The sequence below is a fragment of the Neophocaena asiaeorientalis genome, unplaced genomic scaffold (assembly GCF_003031525.2).
Source record: "Neophocaena asiaeorientalis asiaeorientalis breed wild unplaced genomic scaffold, Neophocaena_asiaeorientalis_V1.1 scaffold474, whole genome shotgun sequence".
Classification (NCBI taxonomy): domain Eukaryota; kingdom Metazoa; phylum Chordata; class Mammalia; order Artiodactyla; family Phocoenidae; genus Neophocaena; species Neophocaena asiaeorientalis.
The window spans coordinates 694,029-716,510 of record NW_020175391.1 but is presented as its reverse complement, the minus strand read 5'-3'; the positions used below and the strand labels follow the sequence as shown (position 1 = coordinate 716,510).

At 44.5% G+C, this 22,482-nt stretch overlaps 4 protein-coding genes across 4 annotated transcripts; 2 read left to right on the top strand and 2 right to left on the bottom strand.

Moving 5' to 3' along the window:
• Positions 1-220: 220 nt before the first annotated feature.
• Positions 221-21,064, bottom strand: LOC112413766 (histone H3.v1-like). Its single transcript, XM_024765827.1, has 5 exons — positions 19,692-21,064; positions 19,285-19,513; positions 19,018-19,173; positions 5,676-5,798; positions 221-736 (listed from the first exon to the last, which is right to left on the bottom strand). The coding sequence occupies exons 1-5, from the start codon at positions 20,094-20,096 to the stop codon at positions 321-323; spliced, it is 1,329 nt and encodes a 442-aa protein (XP_024621595.1). The 5' UTR covers positions 20,097-21,064; the 3' UTR covers positions 221-320.
• Positions 5,583-5,923, top strand: H4C14 (H4 clustered histone 14). The gene has a single exon (XM_024765836.1). It carries the CDS (start codon positions 5,584-5,586, stop codon positions 5,893-5,895), a length of 312 nt encoding a protein of 103 aa, XP_024621604.1. The 5' UTR covers position 5,583; the 3' UTR covers positions 5,896-5,923.
• A 144-nt stretch (positions 21,065-21,208) lies between the features above and the next one.
• LOC112413771 (histone H2A type 2-A) lies at positions 21,209-21,717 on the bottom strand. Its single transcript, XM_024765832.1, has one exon. It carries the CDS (start codon positions 21,679-21,681, stop codon positions 21,289-21,291), a length of 393 nt encoding a protein of 130 aa, XP_024621600.1. The 5' UTR covers positions 21,682-21,717; the 3' UTR covers positions 21,209-21,288.
• A 295-nt stretch (positions 21,718-22,012) lies between these two features.
• On the top strand, positions 22,013-22,482 carry LOC112413774 (histone H2B type 2-E-like). The gene has a single exon (XM_024765835.1). The coding sequence runs from the start codon at positions 22,033-22,035 to the stop codon at positions 22,411-22,413; it is 381 nt and encodes a 126-aa protein (XP_024621603.1). The 5' UTR covers positions 22,013-22,032; the 3' UTR covers positions 22,414-22,482.

The following is a 22,482-nucleotide window of genomic DNA, read 5'->3' as shown; positions in this document are numbered from 1 at the left end:
TTGGCGCTCTGGACTAAGAAATCAAGCCAGCAAATAAAAGCAGTACTTGACCGACCGACACGACCCAGACCTTGCCTCTGGCGGTCCCTCTAGCGTCTGTCTGCCTTAATTCCATAACCTCACCACCCAACACATGCGAGACTCCCAGACCCACTTTACCCTTAACACTTGTGCATTAGGAACTCACCAAGCTTAAAGCTGGTGAGTTCCTGTTGCTCTTTATGAAAACGTGGGTGCTCTTTATGAAAACAGCTGCTCTTTATGAAAACGTGGGTGGCTCTGAAAAGAGCCTTTAAATCGTCTAGTTTAAAACGTGTGCCTTAAGCCCGCTCCCCGCGGATGCGGCGGGCCAGCTGGATGTCTTTGGGCATGATGGTCACGCGCTTGGCGTGGATGGCGCACAAGTTCGTGTCTTCAAACAGCCCCACCAGATAGGCCTCGCTCGCCTCCTGCAGCGCCATCACGGCCGAGCTCTGGAAGCGCAGGTCGGTCTTGAAGTCCTGCGCGATCTCGCGCACTAGCCGCTGGAAGGGCAGCTTGCGGATCAGCAGCTCGGTCGACTTCTGGTAGCGCCGGATCTCCCGCAGGGCCACGGTGCCCGGCCGGTAGCGGTGCGGCTTCTTGACGCCGCCGGTGGCCGGCGCGCTCTTGCGGGCCGCCTTGGTGGCCAGCTGCTTCCGCGGGGCCTTGCCACCGGTCGACTTCCGGGCAGTCTGCTTCGTACGCGCCATGATATCTCACTGGTTTTACTCACCAGCCCGTAGGCAGTCATATTTATAGACATAGCCTCGTCTTGATTGGGCCAGAAAAACTAGGAATTTCCGAAAATGTAATCTCATTGGCTAGAAATCAATCCTATCTATCGGGCAGAAGATTGTTATGCTAATCTTTTATAACCTCCCCTTTCCAGTACTTTTCTATAATCTTATCGATCACAGATTTTTCTTTTCAGACCTTTTCTTTAAACTGCTGTAACGTTTGTAAGAGCAATTTATAAAGTGTTTTTACACTCTTGGGATTTATATATTAGCAGGTTCTTTCGAAATGCAAGCATGCCCTAGGTTTCAGCCTGCATTTCCACTTACTAGTTACTGTAACTCCTCTCCCATAGCTAACATTTATTTAGCTTCTGACACCGAGCTAAGCAAGTCAGAGTTACATTATGACTGAGGTTCAGCAAAATATGTGGTTGAAGGAACCAAAAACTAAATGTTTACCGATTCGGATCTCCGCCAAAGCTGTGTGCTGACTGGTACCAATTTACAGAGTAGAGCCTTCAGCCTTTTCCCCTTGGAATGCGGTTTCCTTCTCCTCAATCCATCAATGGCTAATTTGGTCCTATAGATGGAACGCTTTAAGTAACGGACGATAAGACCAGAAATATTAATTTCTCCTTTACAATGGTGAAGAGTTTTAAATAAAGTTGCTTATCAGTCAGATTTAAATTTAAAGTGTCAAAGCAAATAAATTTTTCGTTGATTACTGAGTTGCTAGCATATTTTCTTCAATAAAGTGTTTTCTAACGCTTAAAGTTTCATATCTTTTCTATTCTCGGTAAGGAAATTGAAGATCCTTTGCCTTTTATTTCATATGCTTTGAAGAATTTCTCGGAAAATTACATGTAATAAAACAGCAGTTACCAATGCTTTAAATTGTAATAACTGACATAAAAACTTTTACTCGTATGCTTATTTGATTAAAAAAAATTATTGCATCCAAATCTTATAAAAACTCAAGCCTGAGAACAAAAGCAGCCCCAAGAGGCTCAAAACTTATCTCTATGGTGTCAGGATGAATGACCATCTTCCTGAAGTCAAAATAAAATAAAAGTGATTTTGAAAGGATTTCCTGAACGTTAAACACAAGGTAGAAACTTATCTTTATAACAATCTGTGATGTATGGCTGCCTTAGAAGTCACCTTTAATAAGAGAATTCTGATTCATATTAGAAGTCTCCTTAGGCAGCAGCAATCTCGTGCTCTAGGGAGAAGAGCTAAACTGTCAGCGCAAAAGTGTAGCTGATGTGAACAACTGTTACCTCCTCCTGTGGTGGTTTTGTAATAATGTCTTACATATACAGAGCACTACTCAGTATTGTAAAACTCTACATACACTATCTCATTTAATCCCAACTCTGTGAAATAGATGTTATTTCCCTCATTTTACAGATAAATAAACTGAGTCTCAGAGAAGTTATGGCTCATCCTGGATAAGCAACAAGGCCTGTGTAATATTCTAAAGCAAAAGAATGAAATTATAATGGATTTCCAGTTTCATCAGGCTTGGGGTTATTTTAAAGCACTGAAGAATCTTCACAACATACGATCGAATTACTCAACTGAACTATTCCCATCAGAAGAGGAAACTACCCCAGGGCAGGTGTCGATGACAGCCCAAATCTGCCCAACCAAACGACACATTTCTTTGAAATGTTCTTTTTTTTTTTTCCTTTAATGTATGCACTCTTGGCCAAGCTATATGGATGTGTTCATTTAAACAAGAAAAAGATTCTCAAGCTATTTATATAGAATCTAACAGTAATGGGACTTATATTACCTTTATAATGTAGAGAATAAGAAAATTCCAAGAGTCTTCCTCTGGCTTAATAAAGAAATTGAATAAGAATTTCTACTCAAGAACAGTGATGCCAATTTAAATATTAACTCCGGGCAACAAATCAAATAAGATAATCAGAATAGTATATCATTATGGGTCATAGGTAACATTTCTCTGAATATAACAATCTGATATATGGTTGCCTTAGAAGTCACCTTTAACAGAATTCTGATTCATGTTAGTTCAACTTCACCTATTCTCCACATTGGACAATAGAGTGATACTCCTGTGAGCATTCTCAATACACCACTTTATCAGAAGCAAGTTTATAATAAAGAAGAACCTCTGCTTTGCTGCAGCTGTGAGGAAGAGGGAATATTTCTCCCCTTTAATATTACTGAAGTTTCTTTCATTAGAAATAATAAGAATCTGCAGTTTTGAGACAGCACTGAAATTTCACTATTTAGTACTGACGAGGGGAAGAAAACAGGGATGAGAAGCTTAAATTTTACCACAGGGAATAAACAGGCAAGAGAAAATGTTAGTAAGTGAATTATTAGGCATATAATGTTTTATATGCGCATGTGTTTCGTTTTAATACAAAAGTAATGAACTAAATTAAAATATATGTTTCAGGAAGGCAGTTTGTGTTTAGTTTTTGACTTCAAGCACTGCCAGGGCTTCAATTATCCCATTTTGAGACTGAATCTTTGGTTTGTGGGTTAGTCAGGCCATGTGCCTGCTTCCCTTTCATTTTGAGTAGCTTGCAGCCCTAGACCAAATTGAGAAGCCATGATTTTGAGCTTCTTTTCTTACTCCATTCTGAACTAAACTCATTCCCCCATCATCCTACTCATTGATAAACACTTCCTCTTTTCTACCAGTCCTTAACACTACTGCCTGTACTGTACAGTGAGGGGTTGTGTAGGGGAGGAAAATTTTTCCTTGACCCCCTTAGGGTCCCTGGCTGGGTCTGAAAATTAACAAAGACAGATTAACAGGAAAGAGGGGTCAGGTAGGCCTCTTAGGGAGAGTAAATGATTTTTAGGAAAGATGAATGGACCCGTAGAATAGATGGGAGGTATGATAGTTTGTAAAGTTTGAGTTTGGTGTTGACTTCTAGTCTCCTCTCCTGTGACAAGAGTCAATCTTCCCTGGTTGATGAAACCACCTGGGGACGGGATTTCTGTCAATTGGGTTCCTTTCCAAGGATCTGTCTTTAGGCAGATAAGGGGAGTTCAAAGAAACTCTGTCCCTGCATTTGCTGTTTTTCAAAGTATTACTGCTCAAAATAATCAATACACCAAAGCAGCATATTTTGAGGTAGCATGTCCTGAATTCCTACAGTCATGTTTTGGGGTGGCATATGCTACTACCCTTCAACATCTATTGTGAATTCCAGGGTGTTGATTTAGGCATGTGATGCATGGTGGCACCATCCAAAGAGCGGAGAGAGAACCCCATTCTTATGGGGTGGGGTGAGGAGAATATATTCCCTCAGCCCCCACGAGAGTCATACCTTGGAGATTTTAAGTTTAAACATTTTGATTTTGGGAGATTTTGAGTTTAAAATGACTAAAGAACACCCAGGAGAATCTACATGTCTGGAGCCTAGAAGTTTGGATAAAGATATAGATTTAAGATTCATTAGCATATAGAAGGTTGAGCTAAAGGAGAGCTGAAAGAAGGAACATAAGTTGGTTTTTGTTGTCGTTATTTTTTTTAAACATCAAAAAAATAATAATGTCTCAGAAAAAAACATAATTATTTGTGACACAGAAACCATATCTCCTCCTGTATTCTACAGAAGGCCCTGGTAATAAACGTGTTATCAGTAGAATCCCGATTTCATAAGGAAGTTTCTGGTAATGACTCTCAATATGGAGCAGATGTCCTCTTGTGAAACCCAATCCAGCAAACTTTGCTAGCTCCATGTAGGGCCTCAATTTGGGCACTGAATTCTGGCTGAAAACAAGGGTCGGAATTAGAGGATCTGTAGAAACGGAGGTACAGAGGCTCTTCAGTCTTCTTTCTATATATATTGCTTCTTTCAGCAGAGCTTTGCATGACAGTGAGTTGGATTCACTGACCTCCATGTTAGAAATCTTGCAGTATACAGACCAATTTTCCTAGGATCTGATTTCTCCTAGATGAGGTGAAATTCCATGCCTCATATCAACAAAACAGAGGCGAGACTCGGGAATTATGGCGCTCTCCCTGCTTCCGCCTCCACGCACATCCAAGGTGCCGCTGCTCTTGAGATCGCCTACTGGGTCTGTCAGTCTCACTGTGGGAACCGCCTTTGCTGCAGTTTTATGTAACCGTGGTTCCGAAGCCTGGGATCCTTCTGTCGGTGTTGTACACGGCGCTGGTGCTCTGTTCTCCTTTCCGTTTCTGGATTCCATTTGCTCTTCCTCTGGTCATCTCCACTATTCCTTTCTTCCTAGCCTAAATTTAATGCCTTCTGGGGGCACACAGGGAGAGAGACAGAGGCGAAAACAGCGACGGGATCCGGAAGCTGGGATCCGAATTCTCCCGGGGACTCTGGCAAATAGATCTTTTAAAAGATTGGAGTCCGAGAGGGGAGGGGCAATATAAGAGTTAGGGGATTAAGAGATACAAACTACTATATATAAAATAAATAAGCTAGAAGAATATATCGTACCGCACAGAGAATGTAACTGGTATTTTATAATACCTAAACGGAGTCTAACTTATAAAAATATTGAATCGCTGTCGATACACTTGAAACTGATATAAAATTGTAAATCAACTATACTTCAAAAATAAACAAGTTAAATAAATAAATAAAAATAAACGGTGAGAGTCCGTTGAAGGGAGCTGTGGAGGGTGAAGGAGGGATAGGGAAACAGCAGAAAAGAAATGACGAACTGTCGAGGGGGTTGGGCCCATTTAGACAGCTTCCCGCCCGCGCGCTTTCGGTTTTCAATCTGGTCCGCTACTCTTGTATATCAGGGGAAAAGCCGACCTTGCTTGTCTCAAAGGTGTTTTCAGACCTCGTCCGCTATGTCTGGAAGAGGGAAGGGCGGCAAAGGCTTGGGCAAGGGTGGCGCTAAGCGCCACCGCAAGGTTTTGAGAGATAACATCCAAGGCATCACCAAGCCCGCCATCCGGCGTCTTGCTCGGCGCGGGGGGGTCAAGCGCATCTCCGGTCTCATTTACGAAGAGACTCGAGGTGTGTTGAAGGTGTTCCTGGAGAATGTCATTCGGGACGCGGTCACCTACACGGAGCACGCCAAGCGCAAGACGGTCACTGCCATGGACGTGGTGTACGCGCTCAAAAGGCAGGGACGCACCCTGTATGGCTTCGGAGGTTAAGCTGCAGCTTCTGTGCTACGTGACAATCTCAAAGGCCCTTTTTAGGGCCAACCACCCAGTCATCAGAAGAGCTAGACACTTGCCTGAAGTATAGGTAACTTTGAATTCGGGGGTTGGTTAGTAGTGGGATCAGGAGTCTAGGAGGTACCGATGCCCAAAAGTGCTAACAGCCCTGAAAATCCGAGTCACTTACCAAAGTGCCTTTCACTTGCCTGCGTCAATTTTTGCTAGCCTGAAAGACTATACGTGCTCCAGATTTAAAGCATTTTTCAGTTTGCTTTTGAGCGTGTATCATTTGTAATCGTTGGACCAGACTGGAAAGTGGTGTGTGTGGGTTTCACTTAGCAGGTCTACAGTGAGGGAGTGGGCTGGGCGGCATAACGCTGTGCGCACATTGGGTAATTGTGTCATTAGTCTGCTCAATTGGAAAGGTGCAAAAGCACTAGCAAAACCAAATCCAGTCACCAACCATTCAAAACTGAAACAAATATAGGTTGTTAGACCAGAGATGAGCTCATTAATACAATACTTAAGTACATCTGGAAATTATCTGGCTAGTGTATGGAAAGTGTTTTTGGTTTCCTGTGTTTTTGGTGTTAAAGGCACCTCACAATTATCTGCTGAGAGTAGGGCCTGTGCGTGCATGCGTACGCTACATTTAAGGGAGAATTTAGTTTATGAGGTTTGTCTTTCAGTGATAACATTACAAAGAGACAAATGCAGAAGCAACTAAGTGTGAACCTTATATAAAATCTGAGCGAACTATATAACCTTAATGTGAAAACAAGTCTTCAAGAAACAGTTCGGGTATGTGACTTTTCCGTTAGGGCCTGTTGTAGCCTAGAGTAAGAGACCGGCAGAAACGTACCCACCGTCAATACAGAAAGCACAATTTAATTTTTGACAAGGCAAAAGTAAATTCTCCTTTATATATATATATATATAAAGCCATTCTCTATACTATCACTTCTAAATCGCCTTGATTTGAATTGAAATGTAGGTCCACTCCTCTGGTCCTTAAACCTAATTATAGTTTTGCAGCTATTACATTTGCAAGTAAAAGATTTTTTTTAGTGTTCTATCTAGGCTTATGATTTTACAGCTAAATTGGCTTGTATGTAGCCAAGAAAAAATTCTACAGAAGAAATGTCAGCTCCCAAAAGATGAGCCAGCTATTGCATTATTGGTCTCCACACTTGGCAGCTCTCATTAGCATCTAACACTTGGTGAGCTAGGTTTAAAACATGGTGCTTAGCAATGGAGATGCCAGAAAGTCAAAGCATGTGAGACTTGCCTGTAATTGCTTATTATCAGAATAGGGGATAAAAATAATACATAAATACATACATATACATACATACATACTAACATACACAGCCCAAAAGTACATGGTGGCACATATTCGGTATGATGAGAAATGTAGCCAATGATTACTGTAGGAGTCTTAACACTACAGAAGTCACTGGCTGATGGAAAATGAGCAAGCTTGGCTGTGGAGGTGGGGCTTGTGTCAGACTGTTAAGAAGGAACTGACGGACTTCCCTGGTGGTCCAATGGTTAAGACTCGGCGCTCCAATGCAGAGGGTTTGGGTTCGATCCCTGGTCAGGGAACTAGATCCCACATGTTGCAACTAAGACCTGGCACAGCCAAATAAATAAATAAATATTAAAAAAAAAAAAAAAAAGAAGAAGGAACTAAATGCCTGGTATCCTATTAAGAGATACAGTAAAGGGGAGGGGGAGGATAGGGGGTGAGAGGCAAGAATAACATTTGTGACGATGTCCAAGTGAGAAATAAATAAGAGGATTCAATGGTCAAGATGTTTCAGCTTCCCTTTAAATTAAAATCTCAACTGCAACTGATGGCATTTGTATTTCAAATATCACTGTGATTTTTTTTTTTTTAACTTTAAAGACAATGCAGATTGAATATATCTGATCCTCACTGAGATACTCTGGAGAAGGAGATATCAAAAGTTTGAAAAGAAACCAAAGAATAAAGGAAGGGGGTGGGGGAACATGTCCATTATCTAAACTAGTGGTTCTCAAAGTGTGGTCTCTAGTCTAGGAACATCAGATCAGCTGGGACTTGTTAGAAATGCAAAATCTTGGACTAACTCCAGACCTATTGCATGAGAAACTCTGGGAGGTGAGACCTGCAATTTGTATTTTAAGAAACCTTTCAGTTGATTCTGAAACACATTAAAGTTTGAGAATGACTGATCTAGGTAACAGTTTTTCTTTAAATCAAAAAAAATATTTAAAATCTGAGTATATATTACCCTAATTTTTTACCATAATGTTAAATTTTGCTTTCTTTGATGGAAAAGAAAAACATTAGGTGAATGATCCTAATAAAATTTTGTAGGACAAAATATTTCAGGAGGAAAAAGTTAAAATAGCTTATTTCCTAAAAGCATTTGGGGCAAAAAAGAAGTATGAATAAAAAATGTATTTAGCTTGTTTTACTAAATATTATTGGTTTGTGGGGTTTTTTTTGAATATTATTTTATTTATTCTTTTATACAGCAGGTTCTTATTAGTTATCCATTTTATACATATTAGTGTATACATGTCAATCCCAATCTCCCAGTTCATCACACCACCACCCGACCCCCGCCGCTTTCCCCCCTGGCTGTCCATACGTTTGCTCTCTACTGGTTTGTGTTTTTGACAGTATTGAATTTTGTAATCAGTGGATATGTTTCTTTTATTTATTCCTAAATTTCTCCAAGATCTTGTCCTTTAACCATTAATTATGCATCTTCTTTACAGTGATTTTAATAGTGATCCCTGTTCCCACCTTGTCTACTCCACTAAATACTATTATAATAGGACATGACCGAATCCTCTGTTAGCCATATCCAGCCTGTGAATATTGCCAAATTACAGTATATGCATTATGCATGTTTTTGTGTTAATAAATGGCTTTTTTGTTGTTGTTCTTAACTATCTGTAACAGTGAGGAATTAATGCTCTGATTTGCTTTTTTGTTTTGCTTGTTTGTTTTTTAATTTTATCTTATTTGGCCGTGCTGCGTGGCATGTGGGATCTCAATTCCCCTACCAGGGATTGAACCCGTGTCCCCTGCATTGGGAACACAGAGTCTTAACCACTGGACCGCCAGGGAAGTCCCAATGTTCTGATTTGCTAACAAAATAATTTCCTTCCCATTTCTACCCCTGAGTGGCTCAAATACTCTCTGTAAGCCAGCCCTGGCTGCCAAGTCTTTCCTTCCCTGGGTGAATTCAAGACTTCCACTAGGATATATATATATAAATGATTCTTGCCCAGTCTGCATGTCTACTTCCATTACCATGGTCATAGAGGCACTTAAGTGTCCCACTGGCTAATCAGACTTCACAATGGACCAGTTTGAAGTCTTACCTTTCCTTTCCAGGCTCCCTGTTTCTCTGAATAACAGCATTATGCTCTAGAAGACTGGATGCTCCTGTCATCTTTCACAACATTCTTATTTGCTTCCTTTGAAACCTTTTACTCTGAACTTTATATTCTATCTATTGATGAACATGTTATTTCTCTACTTGAGCCAAAAGGATAGAATTATCCTTAATGCAGAATATTACTAGTATATATAAATATGTATGGATGTATAGAGAATTATCAGGAAGAATGTTCACAAAAATTTGAGTGATTTATGGATGTTGGTTTTTGTTATATTCGTTGAACATTTTGAATTGTTTGGTTGTCTTAAAATAAGAATGTACAATTCCCCCCACCCCAGACAATCAGAAGATATAGATAGATTGATAGATAGATAGATAGATGATACATAGATAGATAGGAAGATAGTCTAGCTATATGAATCATGGCAAATCTTAACTTTGCCAAAGTTCAATTTTCTCATACGAGTGGCCACCAGCCCTTCATTTCCTTTCTACCACCTCACAACGCAATAAGACTGAATGCAATAACTTCCCAACCATAAACACAAAATCCAAGTAGCAAAGGAAGAGAAGAGGGGGGGGAAATCAATCAAAGAAACACAAATCCAAAATCAAAACCTGACTGAGGAAAATTCAATCGTGAGTTCACAAAGTTTAGCCCTGAGCAGGGATTCTGATTGGTTGGAGAGGGCCCACGGCCTTAAGAAAGAAACTTTGCAAGATCAGGAAACACTTAACATTTTGCTCATCCCATCTAAGAGGGACCGTGAGATTCAGAACTAAATAACAAACTGACCAAATTTAATTGCTAATGTCCAGAGTCAGTTGTACCAAAACTTTTGGATTGGAAGCTTACAGTTTAGCAATACCTATCAAAAAAAACCCTTCAGGTATACTGAAAATGTACCCCAATTATATGCACAAGGATAATAAGTTGTAAGAGTGTTTTTAGTGGCAAAAATCTGGAAAATACTTAAATATTAATTAATATGAGTCTGAGTAAATAAATTAAGAAATATCCATTATGTGAAAGCTGTGCATCCTTTAAAAAGAATAAAGCAGATTGATTCAGAGGCACTTTTATATCTGTAAGGGTTGAGATAGAAGGACTTCATATATGTATCTCAAGGTCATGTCCTTTGCTTTTTTCACTTTTGTATTTATATATATATATATATATATATATATATACTTTTTTCACTTATATATTTCACTTATAGATAAAATATATTTTTAAGGAAAAAGAAAACAAAGGGCAGGATAGTGTGTCTTCTGTGTAAATTGTCTTAAAGGAATATTGGTAAATAAATAGAACTCTATTGGTAAATAAATAGAACATTTTTCTGGAAGTAATATTAGCAATCTCTAACAGTTATTACCATTATGAAGAGGAAATAAAGTAGGAGACTGGGAAGAGGAGGATTTTACTTTTCATTTTATTCCTTTCTGTACTGTTGGATTCTCTCTCAAGGAAAGTATCACTTTTAGTGTGTGTGTGTGTGTGTGTGTGTGTGTGTGTGTATCAACAGAAGTAATCTAGAGAGTAGGATTATGAGCCACTTTGTTTTTCCTTTGTAAGTCTTTATTATAAAAAACACTCAATGTTTTCAAAATATAGGAAGGGGGATAAACCATCTCAAAATGGCTAGCATAGTGCCTGGCACATGGCAGACAATAAATATTAGTTAAATCTTAAAAAACAGAGTTTTATGAATTGAAAAGGAAAAGAATTCGCTAAAAAGAATTCAATTTTATAAATTGAAAAGGAAAAGAATTCACTACACATATGTCTATTTTTCAGCAGGCAATCCTCTGGGTGATTTTCCATACCAGTCTTTTGGGTTTTTTTGTTAATGAGGCCTGATGATAGGTCTGCTTCTCAGCTGGGCTCACCACACCCTAAAGAGATGAATCTTGGAGAACCTTGAAATCAGTCAGAGGAGATTAGACACAGTAGAATAGAGCCTGGAGATCTCTGTTGATTCTTGAGCAAGTTGAGAGTGATATTTTGGGAAGGTTAGTCTGGCTGAGGTGTGCAAGGTGGACTGAAGGGGACAGAGAATTAGAAATTGAAATGAGTTAGGAGGCTGTTGCAAGCCTTACAGGGCCCTGGACAAGAATAGTGGCAGCAGGATTGAAGGAGAAAAATAGATGGAGATGGAAGGAGGCACAGTAACCTCTGGTTTCTCTAACCATGAAGTGGCCATTGGCGTTGAATTTAGGTACCACTCTTTGATTTGAATTAATTTTTATTTTTTTTAATTTAGTTACTTTTAATTAATTAATTTATGTCTGCGTTGGGTCTTCGTTGCTGCGCGCGGGCTTCCTCTGGTTGCGGCAAGCGGGGGCTACTCTTAGTTGCAGTGGACGTGCTTCTCATTGCGGTGGCTTCTCTCTTTGCGGAGCATGGGCTCTGGGCATGGTCTTCAGTAGTTGTGGCACGAGGGTTCAGTGGATGTGGCTCGCAGGCTCTAGAGCGCAGGCTCAGTAGCTGTGGCGCACGGGCTTAGTTGCTCCGCGGCATGTGGGATCTTCCCGGACCAGGGCTCGAACCCGTGTCCCCTGCATTGGCAGGTGGATTCTCAAACCACTGTGCCACCAGGGAAGTCCCTGAATTAACTTTTAAACAAGAGAATAATGAGTAATAGCTCCCATTTATTGAATACCTAGTATGTACCATTTATATTGTTTGCATAGTTTACAAATCTTCAGAACAACCCCAAAAGGTAGCTATCCCCATTTTCAAAGCAAGAAACTGATGTTCATGCAGTTTAAATAACTTGGCATTCTCTGATACATTACGATGCTCCTGAATCTTACTGAAATATTTGCCTAAATTTTGAAAACCCCAAATAATCTGAGGATCTTTAATACATTTGCTACATTTATTTAATAGAACCATATAATATTGATTCTGGAAAAGACCCAATAAATCATCTGATCCAATGTCCTCATGATATTTTTCCTCTGCTTTTAGGACAAAACTCTACTCATCTTCCCTTCCCCACCAGATCCCTAAGTGGTATAGATTCCTGAGAGGCCCCTTCTTTGATCTCCCTATAAGCTCTTCCCAGGCACTCCCACTGGTTCCTCTAGCTCCTCTGGGCAGATAGGAAAATCCAGCTGGTCTCTAGCTCCGCCTCCCGATCCACAATCCCAGCTGCCGGAAGGACATGGCCACTTGCTTCTGCCTGGTGCCAGCTCTGACCCAGTGTGGCCTGAATGCTTCAGCAGCTACCCATCCCAGCCTGCCTATTCCTGTGATGGTGGCCTCATCCTCCCAGTCGCTCAGGCAGGAAGGTCTCGAGACACCTTTGATTACTTTTTGCCATAACCACCTCCTTCTATCCCCATCCAGGTTCAGGCGATCTTCTACCTGCAATAACATCAAAACTTTCCCTCCAGTCCATTGCTGTGGCTGCTTGCCTTGTTCTCCTCATGCTCAGCACCTCTCATCTGCTACACCCCTGAGGTCTGGGACTTGGCTGCTGCTCACTTCTGACTCCTTTTGCATCCCCACTACGGATTAACCCTTAGTGTACACAGCCCTGATTACGTTACCCACCTGCTTAAGGCATTGCCCCGTTTGGGCGTTCCCCACTTTTCTTACTCTCTTGTCCCAATTTCCCTATCTTTTCCCCATCACCCCCCCACAGAAAACCATTCTACTATGTTTAAAGTATCTTTTAATTTCTATGTGTGATTGCAAAATCTATTAATTTTTAAAATTTTCATAAATAATATTCTATTAGATCTCATTTCCTTATTTCTCTCAGAACTATGTTTTTAAGATCTGTCCTTATTGTTATGTGTCCATATACTCCACTGTCTCTTACTGCTGCAGAGCGCTCCATGGAGTGTGTCTACCACATTTTCTCTATCATCTCTTCCAGTGATGAATGCCCACATTGTTTCTGATGTTCCACCATTCTTGTCATGGTCTCTGATAGACCTGTGTGAGAATTTCTTCTGGATGAATACCTACAAACAGAGCTGCTGGTTCCCATGATGTGTAACCTTAATTGGCCTAAGAAGTACCAGGCTGCTCTCCAGAATGGCTGCCCCAGGTCACACCCCACCAGCTGAGCACCAACCACCTAAGCCCTCTGTCCTGGCCAACCCTTAGCATTATTCAACTTTCCATGACTGGCCAGAGTATCGAGTATAAAGTGATTATCTCATTATTGCTTTAATTTGCCTTTCTCTGATTACTAGTATTTATGAGCATCTCTACATATGTATGTTAATTTTGTTGTTTCCTCTTCTATAATCCCTCCCCCTACACTGTTTACAGAGTAAAATTTACCCCCTCCCCACTTTGGCATTCAAGACCCCCAATAAGCCGGCCTCAAAATCCCACCCCTGAAAAGTCATTTCCCATTTCTGGCCTTGGACCCTGTGGACCAGCCACCACTCACAATTCTCCTTGTCTTTCTCTTGAACCCCACCTCAAGTTGTCCTACAAGAAGAGCTCCGTGGATCCCTCGGTTAAAACTGACCTTTCCCTCTGACCTTCCAGATAATTCACCTGCACCTTTCTCCACTGCCTACCACGGCTCGCCTTCATTATAGTGCATGTCTTCTCACAGAGCCTAAGGACCTGGTTCCCATTTCTGCAAACTCATATAAATGCCTCCAGCTAGGAACAGTTGCCAGGCTTCTTGTTTATTTATTTATTTATTTAGGCTGCACCGAGTCTTAGTTGTGGCATTCAGGACCTTTTTAGTTGCAGCATGGGGACTCTTAGTTGCAGCATGCATGTGGGATCTAGTTCCCCAACCAGGAATCTAACCCAGACCGCTTGCATTGGGAGCGTGGAGTTTTACCCACTGGGCCACCAGGGAAGTCCCAGCCAGGCTTCTTGTTGAACAAAACAGTAAGAATTTTTTAATTTGAGTGATGATTTTACTTTATTCTTTGTAATTTTCTCTATTGCAGTGGTTTTCAGTTGCAGGTTGTAACCCATGAGCAGGTGATAAAATCAATGTAGAGAATGGGAAGCAGTATCTTTTATTAATGAAATAGAATAGGGTTGAAAATATCAAGGTGTATCCCAAACCAAAAAAATATCCTTTTGTATAACTTGTTTCAATTTTTTAGATATGTGTGAATGTGTAGCAGGTAGTAATATAAAATTATATCTTTCTATAGTTTGGAGTCAGCAGAAATCAGAGCTACTATACATATATAGTGATAGTGTATCTCTACATGTAATTATTGTGTGTGTTTTTCTTCTGACACAATGAATCTAATACAAAAAGAAAACACAAGACCCAGGCTCAAGTTCCACATCTGCTGTCTTCCAGCTGTATGACCCACGTTCCCAGGTGTCTCTCCCTCAGCAGCTTTAGTTTCTTCAGCTATTCAACAGAAATTTTAAACGCCCTTCTTCCCATCCTGGGATACTGTGAAATTGAATGAGAGTGAAAGATGAGCCATAAGCCATCTAGGGACCTGGGTATTCTTACTTCCTGAGGCGCACAGTCTAGAAGCTGGCTGTGTGTTGAAAAGTATTCACCAATTTGTATGTGTGTGTGCCTGTCATTCTTTTTTCTATGACATGATTATAACTGTGACTTACATCAATTCACGTTAATGTCACTAATATTTACATCACTGATATTAATGATGCTACTAATATTGATTTATGACCATATGTAAGGTTCTGTTCTAAGCACTTTGTATGGGCTGTATTATCTCTTTTCATCCTCACAGCAATCCTGAAGTGGGTGCAATTGGATCCTGCTTTACATATGAGGAAATGGAGATCGCAGTCTTTTCTCTTTGCAGTCTTTTCCTGGTTAAGGGTCAGGAGCCCTGGCCCTACGCTGTAAGGGGTCTCAGGTATCAGCCCCAGTTCATTGCAGTGAGGACCCTAGACTTCTGCTTCCCAACCGCTTTCTCTCCTCTACTATCCTTCCTCCCCTTCTTACTGCTCTTTATACATACTTCACTCTCTGCTCCTGACCACATCCCAATCCCATACCATATCCCCAAAAATCCTGTCAGGAGGGCTGAATCTGATGTCTTTGTGGGTATAGAAACAGACTCTCCTCCCCAGATGCTCTGCATTCAGGAACAGACTGGGGGCACTGGCGGGAATGTAGCTCAGTGAACTCTTCTCTCAGTTCCTGTCACCAGGAGCAGGCTGTCTGGGACTGTGGCCATTCATAGGCAAGGGGTACCTGGGCTTTCCAGGTACCCTGCCCACAGACAGTTTCCTGCTCCCATGTTCTGGGACCCCCCCCAAGGACTTTGGAAGCTCTTCCCAGATATCCAGTCCAGGCCAGCTCTTGATCTGTAACTTCAAGTACTCCAAGAACTGGGAGCATCTTCTGCTCAGCTCCCTCATATAAGACAAAGAGTTGAAGACCAGGAGAATTGGTCCCTCATCAAGCATTTCTTGACCACCTATGGTGTTCCAGGCACTGCTTGGGTGCTGGTGCCACAGAGATGAACAAGGACCAGTCCTCACCCTGAGGAATGATGCCAGCCTAATGCCAAGAGTAGGGAATAGGAAGGGGTGTTAGGATAGGATGAGGGAGAAGCAAGGAGGAGGGCCTAAAGAGATAAAAGCAAAGAGGAGAAAGGGAAGAAAGGATGAGCAGGGATTCTCAGGGTTACCTAAAAAGGGGAGGACATTCTGGAGAGAAGAAATGGAGTGTGTGAAGACATTGTATACTTGGGGATTGCAGTTGTTCTGAGGGGCTAGAACCTTCTGTTCAGTTGGCAGTGCACCTGAAATCTGGGGAGGCTCTGGGAAATACCAGGAACTAGATGTGTATTAAAATAATTTTTATTGAGATTTTTAAATTTAATAACTATTAATAGAGTAACTAAAAGTAATTGAATACTTATTCTGGATCAGACACTGTGCTAGCTACTTTATAGGAACTGTCACTTTTAATATTTCCAACAACATTATTAGCAAGATACTGTTGTCCCCATTTTACAAATGGGAAAATGAGGCCTACAGAGATTTACTTGCTGAAGTCAGATACCTGTTATATGGGCGAGACCAGGATTCAAACTCAGGTTTGTCTAACTCCAGAGTCCCTACCAGTTATTAACCTGTACTGCTCTGACTGCCATGCAAAGGAAGGTGAACTTTATTCTGAAGGGAATAGAGAGGGAGGCAGAAAATTTTTAAGAATGAAAGTGACAGGCTCAAAAAAAATGCATTTTAAAAAAGACAGCTCTCACACAGAGTGTATGCTTAGTAGCAAAGCAGAGTCAAGTCTGAATATTTAATCCTCTAGAACAGAGCTGGTGAGGCTGTCAGTTAAGACAGGGACCATAGATGGATGGAGAGAGGGTAATAGACTTGAAAGTCAGGTAGAGAATTTGATAATACTGGCTGACCCATGAAATTTGGACGAATGAGAAAAAAAAGGAACTGCTGACCTGTACAGATGGGGGAGAGGGAGTGAAGGTGCCTTTCAGTTAAGATGGGGAATATAGGAGGGAAAAAATAGCTTTGGGAAGCAAGATGATGCAGTTTTGGAAAGAAGCTGAGTTTGAAGTGCCTATTATCTATCCAGAAGGACCTGGCCATCAGGCAGTTAGAAATATTGGTGTAGAGCTCAGGACAGGGGTCTCAGAAGATACCAATTTGGGAGCACTTGACAGAAAGCAGAGATATGGAAAGTAGGGAAGCCGTGATCTCACTTTAGTTCCAAGGAGAGAAGAAAAAAAAAAAACAGCCAAGGTCAGCATGGGTGAAACAACCAGAAATACTGATGTGGCCTGGAAGAGAAAGAGAACATGAGAAGGCTGAGATGAGGACCTGGAGAAGGAGAAGGATGATCAGGAGATGGTGTGAACCCGAAGGCCAAGTCCTCTTCCAAGGAAGCAAAGGTAGAATCAACAGGGCATGTAGTTTCTCTCTGCACACACCCATGCACCTGTCCCCCACTACCCTCACTAAGGCAGAATTAGACCTGAACAAATACTGTTTTTCTATTCCTAAAAATCCCAGGTTTGGGGCAGACTTTCCCTGAAACCAATCTAACCACATAGAACCTAATCACTAAAGGAAAAGCATTTATTTACCTTGCCCTTAATTTTCCTTTAACTCTCAATCTGAGAGTAGAGAATGATTTAAGTACAGAAATGATTAAATGTTAAAACTTACATTTTAAATTGTTCTCTTGCATTGATGAACTTCTTTTATGCTGGTCTCCCAAACAAATAGATTTGAAAGATTGCTGTGAGGGTAGGCCTCTACAGTGACAGGAACACAAAATTTTATGCTATTCCTGACTGGATGTCAAAAATGCCAGGGCTGGTGGCGCAGTGGTTGAGAGTCCGCCTGCCGATGCAGGGGACACGGGTTCGTGCCCTGGTCCGGGAAGATCACACATGCCGCGGAGCGGCTGGACCCGTGAGCCATGGCCGCTGAGCCTGCGCGTCTGGAGCCTGTGCTCCACAACGGGAGAGGCCACAACAGTGAGAGGCCCGCATACTGGAAAAAAAAAAAAAAAAAAGAAATGCCACTAAACTTCCCTTGAGATTCATACAGAAGGACTTCCTGGATGTTAAGGGTGCCCAGACTGGTAAAATAAAGCAATGTGATCTCAGAGGCAGGCAGAGGATGTGGAGCACCGACACTTGACACAAAATTGCAGTTTTCCGGGGTCTGCTCAGCTGCTCCTGAACCTGAGATGCTATACAAGTCACTCACCAGAGAACCTCAAGCTGTACCTCAGAGAGCCCTATGTCTGTATGTCCCTGAAAGTTTTACCATGAGGATGGATGAGATGACGGGTGCAAAGTTGGTGCCCCACACACCCCTTGAATTCACTACTTCTTAACTCAGAGTACAGATCCAGGCCCTGGATCCACCCTGCATTGGGGGCCTAAGCAGATAATAAGGGTCTAGGCAGAGACCCAGAGGCATGCTCTGGAAATTGTTGTGACCCTGGAGCAGAAACACACTGCAACCTGTAGCAGGAGGGGCCGCAGTCCCTACACTGCTCCCCCCTTTTCTGACACATCTCAAAAGACATAACTAAAGCTTAAAAAACAAACAAACAAAAAGTAAATATCCTTCCTTTTCCCTCTCCCTTCTGTGAATTCTCACTGATCTCTATAATGAATGCTTTTAACCTGGCACTGTGCTAAGACAAAGCAGAAAACATAAGTCTTGGCCTTTTCCAAGTTCAGATAAGTGACTGAGAAGGTTAAGAGGTGTCACCTAAGACCTGTACAGCCTTTGTATCTGAGCTCTGTGGAGATGGGCTCTACAAGACCTTGCCCCACGCCACTGCCCACTAGAGGCCTTGCACTTCCACCTCCCAAATGGTACAAGAATCATCTCTAAGGCCTCCATTCTCACTATTTCCTAACAGTGGGTAACTTCCTCTCCCCAAAGGAGGACCATGTTCTGCCTGTTTGATCTCTTCCCCAAACTTGAACTGAGCCCCACTTCTGTTCTTTTGCTGAGTAATCCAAAACCTGGGGACCGACTCCCCACATGTCTGAATAAAACATGTAGAGACACTACCAAGTCTGGGAAGAAAATCCAAACACAGGTTGAAGCTTTTAGAGATTACTTCGCAAAGTAGAGTGAGTCTCACTGTGAACTCGGCAGAAAAGGAGCAATATGTTTAACGCCCAGCTCACGAAAGTGGGCTTAGGACCTGTACAAACACGCTTCCATCCAACCCCCGGGTTTTGATTAGAAGCAGAGGGTGGGAGTGAGGCCCCAAATTACCGACACTTGAACCCCAGAAATACCACACTTTCCCCAGCAGAAACGGGGCGTGACCGACCGAGATGGCGATTTCCCTCCGGTGCCGGGGAGCCACGCGGGGCGGGGCCCTTTCCGGCGGGGGTGAGGAGGTCAGACCTGCGCGCGGCTCTCTGCTGCCTGAAGGCCAGCCCCCGCGCGCTCAAGCCCGACGAATCCTGAGCGTCCCCTAGTGACTCCGCCTGGTCTAACCGGCCCCCCCACTCCCCCCCCCAACCCGGGACAGATTACAGTTCTGGGCCAACGTCGAGTACGAAGACGCCCTAGAAGAGCCCGACCCTACGGGAGGACACGTGGCTGCCTCCAAGGAGCGAAACTGGGCGTCCTGGCCGCGCCCAAGAACGCAGCGGCAAGCTCGCCAGGCCAGAGAATCCGACTGACCAAACTCAAAAAGATCTTCACACCCCGGAAGGCGGCCAGCAAGCAGGGGGCTAGGCCGGATACCTAGGCTTTCTTTAGCCTATCTGTTGGAGCCCAACGCTGTGCCCACTCTAACAGCCTCTTCTCCCGGGGTACGCGAGGGTCCGCCGGGAGAGCACGGACAAGTGGCACAGCTTCTTCCAAGTGCAGTTGTGGGTGGCTCTGAAAAGAGCCTTTGGATATGATGGAACCTCGAGCCGAACACACACTTCTTAAGCCCGCTCCCCGCGGATGCGGCGGGCCAGCTGGATGTCTTTGGGCATGATGGTCACGCGCTTGGCGTGGATAGCACAAAGGTTCGTGTCTTCAAACAGCCCCACCAGGTAGGCCTCGCTCGCCTCCTGCAGCGCCATCACGGCCGAGCTCTGGAAGCGCAGGTCGGTCTTGAAGTCCTGCGCGATCTCGCGCACTAGCCGCTGGAAGGGCAGCTTGCGGATCAGCAGCTCGGTCGACTTCTGGTAGCGCCGGATCTCCCGCAGGGCCACGGTGCCCGGCCGGTAGCGGTGCGGCTTCTTGACGCCGCCGGTGGCCGGCGCGCTCTTGCGGGCCGCCTTGGTGGCCAGCTGCTTCCGCGGGGCCTTGCCACCGGTCGACTTGCGGGCGGTCTGCTTTGTACGGGCCATAGCGAACCGAGACACAAGCTCAGCAGCGCAGCGATACGCAAGGACAGGAACCGGGCTCCAGCCCGCCGCAGCGGTCTTTATAGGCACAGTCTCTTCCCGATTGGGCGGGACAATAATTGAAAGTCCCGCGCTGGCTGTCCATTGGTTGTGACGTCATCGGCCCCAGCGCCACTGATTGGCTTGGGCAGAATCCCCCCCCTACCCCCGTCCACCCGCCTCCCTTTCTACTTTCCAGTTTGCCAACAGTTTTCCCTGCCTTGTTTTTCCTTTCTTTCAGGGTGAGAGTTAGTTTTGAGCGCAACTGTGTCAGAATGTTCCTCCTCAGCCCTTCGCTCCCTTGGAACGCGCTACCCGCGAAACCCTCTTTCTACGCTTTCTAGCTCCCGAATTGAACCTCAACCTTCTGTTTGGCCCCGCCGCCCCCGGAACGCCTTGTTGCCTTCTCAGAGCCCCCTAGCTTAGTTGGCATGACGGATCGTTGGGGGGTTTTTTGTTTTGTTTTGTTTCCGCCTTTCGGTGCTTTTCGGATCGGAAAGTTATGTGCGGCCCCCTCCGGGCGCAAGATTCCGCCTCCGAAACCCGAAGTAGGGACCTGTATCTCCGCCGCGAAGGCGCCTTTTTTTTCCCCCCTTTGACACAGTCGACTCACTTAAGCCAAACCCCAGGTCCGCCACACTCCCGAAAACTGTCCGCTCCCCTAACCGACTGGGGTGAACGGGGCGTGTACGTGTGTGTGAGAGGTAACGTCCTTTTGGTACTAGACCTCAAGTGTTCAGCAGAGGCCTGGGGAACAACTATACTATACTATAGAGTTGCTCACTAGGCATCCGACTCGGAGTTAAGGCATCGCGGGTCGCCTGACGGAGCATTTAAGAACTGAGTCGACCCTGGCGCCCAAGAGGCTTGCTACCTTCACCTGAGTTAACCTCCCGGATTTACAACCCGTCGCCACGCACGCACGCACGCACAATACCAGTAGGGTACTCAAAGATTCCAGAGAATGGGCGAATGGCACTCCCTCCCCCTCTGTACCCCTGGGCCGCACGTCTACTACTGAGAAAGCTGAAATTGAGCAAGCTAGGTGTTGGAACAACTCTTCTTATTTGAAAACGTGGGTGGCTCTGAAAAGAGCCTTTGATTTCACAGGTGCCCCTTCAGGGAGAGGGCTTGGGAGGGCTTCCGGAGACCGGCCTCACTTGCCTTTCGCCTTGTGGTGGCTCTCCGTCTTCTTGGGGAGCAACACGGCCTGAATATTCGGCAAAACGCCGCCCTGGGCGATGGTAACTTTGCCCAACAGCTTGTTCAGCTCCTCGTCATTACGAATGGCCAACTGCAGGTGACGAGGAATGATGCGCGTCTTCTTGTTGTCTCGGGCCGCGTTGCCCGCCAGCTCCAGGATTTCGGCGGTCAGGTACTCGAGGACTGCCGCCATGTACACCGGCGCGCCGGCTCCCACCCGCTCGGCGTAGTTGCCTTTACGCAGCAGGCGGTGCACTCGCCCCACCGGGAACTGCAGACCTGCGCGGGACGACCGCGACTTGGCCTTAGCACGAGTCTTGCCTCCTTGTTTGCCACGACCAGACATGATCAGCCACTAGCACTACAAAATACTCCCGCTTAACGGCTACCAAATTCGCTCTCAACAGCGGCGCTTCACCCTTTTATAGGCAGAACGGCGATTGTCTACGGAGCAATTTGATTGGCTAAAACACATCTTTGTCCTGATGACCAATAGGATTGCTCAACCAGAATCCGCTCATTTACATAACCTCGTCCCCCTCGCAAGAGAGCCGCTGAAAACTCGCGAATCGCAACGCGGCGTAATCCGAACCTTAATTTGCGTACAGCCTCTATAAGTACCGAGTCGTTTCCGGCAACCTCGGTGCAGCTGCTGTGTTTGCGTTCGTGGTGGTCTCTGCAGCTCGTGCTTGCCGTTATGCCTGAGCCGGCAAAATCCGCCCCGGCGTCCAAGAAGGGCTCGAAGAAAGCTGTCACCAAAGCCCAGAAGAAGGACGGCAGGAAGCGCAAGCGCAGCCGCAAGGAGAGCTATTCCATCTATGTGTACAAGGTACTGAAGCAAGTGCACCCGGACACCGGCATCTCGTCCAAGGCCATGGGCATCATGAACTCGTTCGTCAACGACATCTTCGAGCGCATCGCGGGCGAAGCGTCGCGCCTGGCGCATTACAACAAGCGCTCGACCATCACCTCCCGGGAGATCCAGACGGCCGTGCGCCTGCTGCTGCCCGGCGAGCTGGCCAAGCACGCCGTGTCCGAGGGCACCAAGGCGGTCACCAAGTACACCAGCTCCAAGTGAGTTCCTGCCGGGATGCGGCGCGCGCACGAGTCGCCGGGCCGCTTGACTTTACAAAGGCTCTTTTCAGAG